Below are 10,229 nucleotides of genomic sequence, written 5' to 3'. Positions count from 1 at the left end.
GGTCCCTCAGACCACGGGTCAGCTCGGGGTACCAGAGAAGCGTTCACTCAGGGCGCAGGTCCCAGCCGAACCAAAGCTCCCACCAAAGTTCAACACGCCCCCAAAGCCAGCGCCTGATTGGCCCGCCCTGCCCACACGCTGAGGCAGCCTCACCTTCTGATTGGCTGTTATGCTCCCTGTTCTGTGCTGGAACCCTCCCCTTCTCTGATTGGCCAGGCGCCTACCTGCGCTCGCCCCAGATTGGGCGCCAGCTGGGCCGGCTCGTTGGCTCCCAGGGGCCCCGCTCTCTGATTCGCCGCTCTGACCAGCCCCACGGCCTGCACGCTGAATGGCTGCGCCGCTACCTATATTGACCACCGATTGGGTGCACGGCGCCTCTCCGGCGTGATAGGTCAGGACCACCGCCCCCCTGGCTCCCCATTGGCTGCTCGAAGAAGCCCGGTCTCCGGGTAAGATGGCAGCGGACGGACAGTGCTCGCTCCCCGCTTCATGGCGGCCGGTGACCCTCACCCACGTCGAATATCCTGCAGGTAAAAGGCGGTCCCGGCTCCGAGGACGCCTTCCCGGGGACGGCCTCTCAGTCCCGGGCGCTCCGGCCTGCGCGAGCCCGCGGAGGGGGCGCCGGGGGACCGGGGTGGGAACTGTCAAATAGTGAGCCATGGAGGGGCTCGGCCGGCACGCGCGCCGCGCAGGCGCAGTGGTGCGGGGATGAGCTGGGCGAAATTGTGAGGCGCTCGCTCGCGCACTCTGCGGCTGCGCGGTCGGGGCGCTCCCCAGGGTCCCGGGGCGCCGGTGGGCTGAAATGGGGTGGGGATCTGTGTGAGGCGAGAAAAGATCCCTGGTCTGGACCTTGGCCCTTCTCCCCCGCCCTCCGCTGCCCCAGAGAGGCCGCACTCCCGCTCCAGCGTGCAGGGAGTGTCTGTTTGCTTCGAACAGTGCTTTGGGCTGCTTGTAAGAGAAAGAGCTCCCCGTTGCTGGGAGTGTGCAAGGTGAAGCCAGGCTTTTGAGTACTTGTGTGGTGCCACGCCTTGATCAGGGCACGACTCCACAACGGAGAGGACCCGATGAGGGGGCGGGCAGCCTCGGAATCTTGACTTCTGGAGCTTCCTATCAGACACACCTCTCGAAGCGCAGGGCTTTCCAGTTGAGAGGTCCATTAGCGGCGTTCTGGAAGCTGTCTAGTAAGAGTGGCGCAGAGCCTGGGAGTGGGGGCCTGACCCATCTGGGTTCCAGTTGAGGCGGAGTCCTTGTGCAGGTGCCTGCCTCTGCTTAAGTTACTTCATCTCTAAAGTGGAACTGATTACAGTGCTTACCTTCTGGTGATGGTGTGAGCATCAAATAGCAGGAGGCACAAGAAGGGCTGAACAGTGCCCGGCATGCAGTAAGCGTTCAGCAAATACTTGCAGTTAATGTTATCCCACCTTCCAGAACCCTCCCTGGGTAGGATGGTTGAGTGCCAGGGAAGGTTGGGGCCCCCTCATTGAGCCCTGGTTGCCTGGGAAGGGCCCGCTCATGCTGCTGTCTTGCGAGATGTGAGAACCTGGCTCCGCCGAGGGCACCAGGATCGAATGCCAAAGAACTTTGACCCTGGTGTTCTGGGTTGTACTGGGGGTGGTATGGCCCTGCCAGGTGCTGGGCCCTGCCTGCCTGCCTGTCTAACATTTATCCATCCTTTCATTCATTCAGCCAATATCCGCTGAACACTTCTGAGTGCTAGGCCCTGGGCTAGCTCTGGTTTTAGAATGCTTAACAGGGCCTGAAATATCCCTGCACTCCTGCACTATGGAAACTGGCTGCTTTATAAGAGGAAAGCCAAAGCCTGGAGGTGGGGAAAGACTTGCTAAGGCCTCTGCACCTTCACAGCTTCTCCGCCTGGCCCCAGAGTAGCTTCTTGGAGTGCTCACAATCCAGCAAGCCAGAAGGAACCTGGCGGGCAGTTGTGTGCAGCATGATACAGGCTGTGATGGACCTGGCTGAGCCTGGAGCATCTGGTGAGGTCTAGTCCTCTATCAATGCTTCTGTGGTTCCCTGCACTTCTCCATCACACCCCTCATCACACCGTCACTTGCTTACTTAATTCATTCAATACTTTTTGAGCCCAGTTAAGAGCCAGGCCCTGTGCTGGGCTTGGGAGATAGAGGGGGGTATAAAGAGACCCTGTCCATACTCTCAGATGCTGTCCTGATTATCTACACTAGTGGGTCATCAACTGTGCCTGGATGGCAGATTCTCCCGTCAGACTGCGAGCTCTGCACTGGCAGGGACATATGTGTCTTTTTTTGCCACTGTGGTGACGTTTGTTGAGTTCACCCAGAGAGCATCCCAGGTGGGGAAACTGTGTGCAAAGGTCCAGAAGTAGGACAGGGCATGGTGCGCTCAGGGAACTTGAGTTTAGTCCTTGGAACTGGAGCAGAGGGTGAGAAGGAAGCAGGGCCAGGACTGTGCAGGGCCAGATGAGCCGGGCTGAGGGGGAGCTTGTCCTAAGGGGAGTGGGAGACCTGAGGGGGCTTGGATCAGAGAGTGGAGAGGCCAGAGTCCCTGGTAGCATCTTCAGGAAAACCCCAGGGTAGTACTGGCTCTGGGACAGGCTTTGGAGATGGCTAAAGTTTTGGGGGTACCCGTCATTCACTGTCATCATAGCCCAGTGCTGTGGAGGTGAGTTTCGTAGTGGAGAGGCCCAGGAAAGAGAAGGGACTCACCCACTGTCACCCAGTGGGACTGTGGCAGCAACAGCACTTGAACCCAGGCACTTAGCTGGGCTGCTCTGCTCTCCCAGGCCAACTCCAGGCCAGCCTGACCCTGGGTAGGATGGGCTGGGTAGGATCCTGGGTGCGGATGAGGCCAGGCATGTGTGTGTCTAAGTCTTCAGCCCTGGAATTCGGGCTCAGCCCTCTGTGGACACCTTCCCTGCTGCTTGTGTGAGGCTGGTGGCATGGACCATTTCCCACACTGGGTTCTCCCCACCTCTGCCCCAACATGGAAGTGTCCTGGTTGCCAGGGACCAAGCTAGGTGTCTCACAGGTCCCATCTCATTGAGTCTCATGCAGCTGTAGGAGGTAGGCACTAATATCCCTGTTCCACAAGTGGGTGAGCTGAGGCTTGAATCCTTGCCTCAGTTCATGCAACCAGCGAGTGCGGGCATAGGAGCTGAACCATGCCCTTAGACCCCAGAGTGGCTACATAGCTGCCTGTCTCAAATGGTGAGGGTGGCCTTCGGACTCAGCCTCCCCTGTCCTTGGATTCTCAGCTTGAGTGTCCCCATTTCCTAAAAGGGCCCAGTGTTCCTCCGATGCCTCCATCCCAGGCATGATGGGAGTGTCAGAAGCTGGTAATCAATAGGTAGGCAGTTTACTGTGAGAGAAGCGGCGAGCAGCTGTTACTGTGGCCATATTGGGCTTGGTTTCTGTCCGAGTCTTCAGTGTGGACCCAAGTCTGTGTGGTGTCCAGAGAATGTCGGATTTCCCCGGAGGCCCAGGGCTCAGCCAGGGCAGCCCCAGCACAACAGTGTGTGGCTCTCATATGCCTTCCAGGCTACCTCCCAGGTCCCGGGCTCCACCTCTGGAGTCACCAGGCCAGGTTCACCTTCCTGCTTTGGCAGGAGGGATTGGTCTAGTGTCTGGACCAGGTCAGAGACTTGGACTTTAGTCTTGGTCCCACCTCCTTCTGGCTGTGTGACCTTGGGTGAGTCACATAGTTACTCTGGGATTCAGTTTTTTCATCTATAGAATGGGAACAGTCAGGGCACCTGCTTTAAACGCATGCTGTGTGCACTTTAGTGCTAAATAATAGACAGCATCACATATGACTGTGACTGAGTTGGCACGACCGGCTGGTAAACAGGTGTCCGTGGCTGCCTGGCCCCCATGCTTCAGGCCCTGCTGGGACCTCCTTTCTGGCTCAGGCCCTGCTTGCAGGGGGCTGGCCCCTCTTCTGATGCCTGTACCCTGTCCTCATTCTGTTCTCTGTCTTGCCAGGTGATCTCTCTGGCCACCTCCTTGCCTACCTGAGCCTCAGCCCTGTATTTGTCATCGTCGGTTTCGTGACCCTCATCATATTTAAGCGGGAGCTGCACACGGTGAGTCTGTCCTGCCCACACCCTCCCCACGCCCCCCCGCAGTGTCCCCACCCTGCTTTGGGCAGCCTGTCTGCCCCTCAGCCCAGGGGTTGCCTTCTCATCCCTGCGTTCACCTGTCTTCAGATGCGTGGAGCCTCCTGGCTGGTTCTAGGTTACTCACCTGTTGGGCTGGGAGGTTCAGTCAGAGGCCGTGGTCTTTGGGACTAGGTAGCAGCCAACAGGTGCAAAGAGGCCCAGCTGACCATACGTCTTCCCCAGCAGATCTCCTTCCTTGGGGGCCTGGCACTGAACGAGGGGGTCAACTGGCTGATCAAAAACGTCATCCAGGAGCCACGGCCCTGTGGAGGTAGGGCCTGGGCTGCCAGGGCCTGAGGGTCCCCCAGGTTGGGGCGTTACTGGGAGGTCTGCATCCTCCCATGATGCCCTGGTCTCCTCTCTCTCCCAGGCCCCCACACAGCAGTGGGCACGAAGTACGGGATGCCCTCCAGCCACTCCCAGTTTATGTGGTTCTTCTCCATCTATTCCTTCCTTTTCCTGTATTTAAGGTGAGTTTCTCCCCCGGCTGGGATGGCCCTGAACTGGCTCAGGCCGAGCTCTGCTAGGGACTCACTGCTAGCCCTTCGGATGTCCCTGGGGTGGGAGGGGCTGCAGCGGAGGCAGAAGGTACCCAGGGAGCATTTGGATGGGGCCAGGGACTGTTTGGGAGGCCTGGGCTGGGCTGTGGGCTGAGGTCATCTGGTGGGCGTGTTTTCCCAGAATGCACCAAACAAACAACGCCAGGTTCCTGGACTTGCTGTGGAGGCACGTACTCTCCCTGGGACTCCTCGCTGCGGCCTTTCTAGTCTCCTACAGCAGGTATGGAGGAGGGAGAGCCCCTGTCTGCACCCTGCCCATGTGGTGTCCTGCTGATTCCTGGTCCCTCTGGGACCCCTCCATGGACCCTAGTCCCAGAGCCTGTAGGGCAGGACTGGAAAAGGGGTCCCAGACCTCTAGTTTTAAAAGGACAGGGCTCCAGCTGCCCCTTCTAGCCCAGTCCCCACTGAGCCCACTGAGCCCAAGATTCTGGGGCCAACTCCATGTATCAGCCGTCTCTTCCCAGTGTTCCGGAGGGACCCACTGTAGATAAATTCAGAGGTCAAGGGCTAGATGGGAGGCAGGCAGATCCCAGCTGACCCTTCACTGCTGCAGATGGGAGAGCCGTGTGGGGTCCGGTGCCCTCCCTCTTGGAAGGGGATCTGAGGCTGTGCTCCGTGGAGTCAGTGTCCTGTCTGTGTGTCTCCACATGTGCGGGCACAGGTTCCCGGGGAAGCTGGCATGTGGGCAGCAGGGATTGTGCGGGCCTGTCTCTGACTGGCTCTCACATACTTCACTTCTGGCCTTGGCCCAGGGTCTACCTGCTGTACCACACCTGGAGCCAGGTGCTCTATGGAGGCATCGCTGGAGGCCTTATGGCCATCGCCTGGTTCATCTTCACCCAGGAGGTCCTCACCCCGCTGTTCCCCAGGATAGCAGCCTGGTAACTGTCTCCTGCCTTCCTGGGCACTGTGGGCCCTGTCCCCTCCTGTGGGTGGGGCCATCATTGGGTGGACCCAGGAGTCTTGACCCCAGCCCCTGTCTCCCTGGCAAGGCCCCAGTGCCTAGCCTTCTGGTGGCATAAGGCTGTAGGCCCCACCTGCCTGGCTTCCACCTCCCCCCGGGGTTTGCGGCAGAAACACGGGGGGATTCCTCAGGCTGGGAAGCCAGAGTGCCATCCTCTGTCCTCGCCTAGGTTCTCAGGGACTTAGAAGCCTGAGTCCTGCTGGGATGTGTGTGCCGTGGGACAGTGCCCCTGCCTGAGGTGACACAGGTGACATAGCTGGGTCTCTCAGTGGCTCTGGGGTCTCAGGCCAGGCAAAGAGTCTAGGCAGTGGGGGCGGGTGTCGTGCCAGCCCCGGGCAATGTTGGGGGTGTCTGGTGTAGTAACAGACTCATGCCCTGATGTGGCCCTGGCTCTCTGATGTCTGTCTCTCCAGGCCTGTCTCCGAGTTCTTCCTAATCCGAGACACAAGCCTCATTCCCAATGTACTCTGGTTTGAGTACACGGTGACCCGGGCAGAAGCCAGGTGAGTTCAGGGGACAGCGGTGCTCACTGGGCCCAGCCCCAGGCAGCCTCTGCCTCCATGTTTGGAGGGCTCTCTGGGAGCCCCGCGCCTGCCTAAGCACTTCTCTTGCATTAGCTCATTGAATCCTGCTGTGACCCCCATTTTGCAGATGAGAAAACTGAAGCTTGGAGAAGAGAAGTCATTTGCTTGAGATCTTGCAGATAGTGGGTGGGGGAGCAGGGTGGTGAACCCAGGCTGTCTGGCCCAGAGCCCATGCTTTTAAACTCTGCAGGCCAGAACCAGAGAGCTGGGCAGCTGAGGTTCTCGGGGCTCCCGTGTGTGGACATCCCTAGGGGTTAGTCCAGATGCTTTCTTAGACCTGGGTAAACTGAGGCACGTTGCGTTAGGAGGCCAGCCTGTATTTGTGCAGCAAGTCAGGACAGAGCTGAGCTTTGGAAACTCCTGACTCATGCTGTTTCACTCAACCCAAATCCTGGGTGGGGTTCCTAGTGGGGTGGGAAGGCTGGCTCTTCTTTTTCTTTCTTTCTTTTCTTTTTTTTGAGACCAAGTCTTGCTATGTCGCCCAGGCTGGAGTGCAGTGGTGTGATCTTGGCTCACTGCAAGCTCTGCCTGCTGGGTTCACAACATTCTTCTGCCTCAGCCTCCCAAATAGCTGGGACTACAGCCACCTGCCACCATGCCCGGCTCATTTTTTGTATTTTTTAGTAGAGACGGGATTTCACCGTGTTAGCCAGGATGGTCTTGATCTCCTGACCTCCTGATCCACCTGTCTCAGCCTCCCAAAGTGCTGGGATTACAGGCGTGAGCCACCGCGCCTGGCCGAAGGCTGGCTCTTCTCTGGGTTCAGAGGGGAGCTGAGGCTCCAGAGGAAGCCTGGGAGGTTTCTCGGCAGGCTGAGAGGGACCGTGGGGCGGGGTAGGGTGGGGCGTCCTAGCAGCTAGGAAATGTGTTTAGTGCATCAAGGTCCAAATTATCCTAACGAGCTTAAGAGCAAAGCCGGGGATCCATGAGGAAAGGGGATTGGAGGGGGTTAGGGCAGGCAATCCCATTAGAGGCAGAAGGGCCCCAGCTGGCCCCGTTGATCTCTCACCGGCCTGCCACGCCTCACCCTGCCCTGCCCCGCCTGGCCGGCCTCCACCTGCCTTCATTTACCAAAATCTCAGGGCACACCTGTTCTGTGCCAGGCTGTGTGCTGGGGGCAAGCACAGTGACAGCCATGGTCCCCTACTCATGGTGCTCCAGCAGGCAGGGAAGAGCTGCGACGCACCTGCCTATGTGATCAGTGCTGTGACCTGACAGCTTGTGTTGGGAGCCTATGTGGGACCGGGTGGGCGCGGCCTGTTGACGTCAGAGCTGGAGTGGGGTGGTGGGGGAGTAGGGGGTGGGGAGGATGTAGGGGGTGGGGAGGGGGTGGAGAGGGTGGTGGGTAGTGGGTGGGGAGGATAGGAAGGTGGGGGAGTGGGGGGGTGGGGAGGATGTAGGGGGTGGGGAGGGGGTGGAGACGGTGGCGGGTAGGGGGTGGGGAGGATAGGGAGGTGGGGAGATGGGAGGGTGGGGAGGTGGGGAGGGTTGGGGTGGTGGGGAGGGTGGCGAGGTGGGGAGGGTTGCGGGGGTGGCAGGTAATGTTCTCAGCAGAGGGAAGGGCATGCACAACTCCTGAGGCTGACGAGGCTTGGTGACTGCACCAGACGGAGGCTGCCAGGGCTGGAGCCCAGGGAGCAAGGGGTGTGTTGTGGGACGAGGCTGGGGCCAGATCACACAGGAGCAGTAGGTTTCTAGATTTTAACTGGGACCCTAGACAAACCCCATTCTCCTCTACTGAGTCTCTGTCAGCCCCTCTAGAAAATGGGGATGATTGGCCCTGGTTCCCTCAGGTTCCTGGGCCCACCCTGGATATAGCCACACCCCAAATGTGGTGCTCAAATCCCCTCAGTAACCTCCATCAGTAGTTCTACTTTTGCTTATATACCTCCTGGATGGGGAGCTCACTACGTTTCTGTACTCTGTTTTGATCAATAACAGAACCTAATTGTGCTGGCTTGTCTATAAAGGGAAACTCACCATAAATAATGGAACCCAGCCAGGTCCCTCTTGCCTCTGTCGTCTAATCCTGGCCCCCACCCCTGCCCCAATCCCCTGGCTCCACTTCTGGGATTGCAGAGCTGACACAACCGAGGTACAGGCCCTGCCAGGGAGATCAACCCTCTCTAGGTGCCATTGCCAGGGCAGGTGCTCTGATTGGCCCAGTTCAGGTCAATCGCTGGCTACTGAGGGTGGGCATTTGCCTACTTAGTTGAGACTCTGGGTGTGGTGGGGACAGCTGTAGGTCACTGAACATCAGGTGTCCCCACATCTGACCCCCATCCCATTTTGCAGGAACAGACAACGCAAGCTAGGGACGAAACTGCAGTGACCAGTGGATGTGGCTGGGTCCAGCCTCCAGATCTGGCCCGCACGATGCCTTGCAGGATGGACAGGATGACAGACAGGGACGAAGCAGAGACCTCTACAGACCCAAGTCACCAAGTGGAGCCTTTTTTTTTCTTATTTTAATTTTAATGAACAAGGTGGACCAAAGGGCTGAGCCAGCCCCTCAACCAGGACCCTGGGGGGCCTGCTGCCTGGGGGCCGTGGCCAGAGACCCTCGCTGTGCTGCTGCCAGCCCCCGGCTGGGCAGGAAGTGCCCTCGGTGTGGGCACCTGGGTGTGGGGTGGAGAAGGAGGGCTCGCGCCTCTGGTCTCGGGGCCAGGAATTCCAGGTGGCGTGAGAAGTACACACTATTTATTTTTTGGTTTTGTCAGAGGCAGGCAGGATTTTGGAGCTGAAGAACCTGCTTTGCGGTGGCTGCCCTGTGGACAGAGGGTTCCCGGTCAGCTTCCTTGGCCCTTCGCCCTATGCTCAGAGGGCAGACTGCCTCTCCCTGGGCCGAGGTGGCCTGGGGTGCCAGGAGGAGGGGAGCATACCCCACACCCTCCCTGCCACCGTTGCCATTCCAGAACCTCGGTCAGTGTTTCCCTGTCTGGGGGCAGGGCCCAGAGTGAGCGCGCGTCTGGCGGCTGCTGTCATTGTGTTCTACCCCGTATTAACCCAACACCAAAAGGGCTTTCTCTGGTCCCCTGTCCCTAAGACAGTAATCCCTTTCTGACGAAGGAGCCTGCACATGTGGGTGAGCAGACCCAAGCTGTTTACAGCTCTTTCTTGTCCTGCCATCCAGTAGCAGTTAGTCTTCATCCCCACGCAAACAAAACGGGAAGGAGCCTCGAGGAGAGGAGTGAGGCAGCGGGCACCCAAAGTCCCTCGTCCTTCCCTCTCTGTGCTCTGAATATGTCTTTGTCCTTCCCGACCCATCTCTGACCAGCTGGGAACCTGCTTGGGGTCCCCCTCAAACCTGTGTCTGGGGTGTGGGCTCACAGATCCTTACCAGCCTGGTTCGTGTGAGGGCTCTTCCTAAAGGGATCCCCATCTCTAAGTCACTCTGAAAGGGAGTCGTGACTTTCAGAACCAGAGGAGACGCCTCCAGGTTCTTAGAAGTTTTGAGGACTGAACTGGGTCACTTGGGATCTGTGTTCAAATCCTCCCCACCCCTCTCTTTGTGGAGGTTCCTAACCTGCTGCTGAAGCACAATATTTTGGTGCTTTCTTTTCTCATTTGTTAAAGGCAGTGTCCAAAAGCCATTCCAGATGCCAGGACCAGGGGTTTATTTCTAGGGAAGGTAGGTCGGTTTCCACGTTTGCCTCCCGTTATTTTTGTTTTTTACCTTTTGCCTGAGACAAGCCGAGTGTGAAAGAAAAATCAATGAAATTGTTTACTATTGTTTTAAAATAAAACCGTAAACTCTGGCGGCTTGAGCACATGCTAACTGAGCTCAGGAGAGGAGATTGGGGCAGCTGTGGGGACACATGACCTTTAGGGGCAAGGATATGGTGAAGACCGTAGAACCAGAAGTAATCTAGTCCCTTCTAGCCCACAGCAGGGGTCTGAGTGGCCTCTGCGGCACTTCCTGTCAGGGTCTGTCCAGCTTCTGGTTACATCCCTTCAGGGGACCTCACTGA

At 58.3% G+C, this 10,229-nt stretch overlaps 1 protein-coding gene across 3 annotated transcripts; it reads left to right on the top strand.

Moving 5' to 3' along the window:
- The first annotated feature begins 431 nt into the window (after positions 1 to 431).
- On the top strand, positions 432 to 10,018 carry DOLPP1 (dolichyldiphosphatase 1). Of its 3 annotated transcripts, none has more exons than XM_025359576.1 (8): positions 432 to 530; positions 3,975 to 4,075; positions 4,337 to 4,421; positions 4,521 to 4,620; positions 4,832 to 4,930; positions 5,463 to 5,591; positions 6,088 to 6,177; positions 8,554 to 10,018. In XM_025359576.1, the coding sequence occupies exons 1-8, from the start codon at positions 455 to 457 to the stop codon at positions 8,588 to 8,590; spliced, it is 717 nt and encodes a 238-aa protein (XP_025215361.1). In that variant the 5' UTR covers positions 432 to 454; the 3' UTR covers positions 8,591 to 10,018. The 3 variants fall into 3 exon arrangements, with proteins under 3 accessions (XP_025215361.1, XP_025215362.1, XP_025215360.1); XM_025359575.1 differs by having other exon boundaries at positions 454 to 530; positions 4,334 to 4,421; positions 8,554 to 10,016; XM_025359577.1 differs by lacking the exon at positions 5,463 to 5,591 and having other exon boundaries at positions 433 to 530.
- The last annotated feature ends 211 nt before the right edge of the window (positions 10,019 to 10,229 follow it).

Source organism: Theropithecus gelada, chromosome 15 (assembly GCF_003255815.1).
Source record: "Theropithecus gelada isolate Dixy chromosome 15, Tgel_1.0, whole genome shotgun sequence".
Lineage (NCBI taxonomy): Eukaryota > Metazoa > Chordata > Mammalia > Primates > Cercopithecidae > Theropithecus > Theropithecus gelada.
This window is presented reverse-complemented; position numbering and strand designations above follow the sequence as displayed.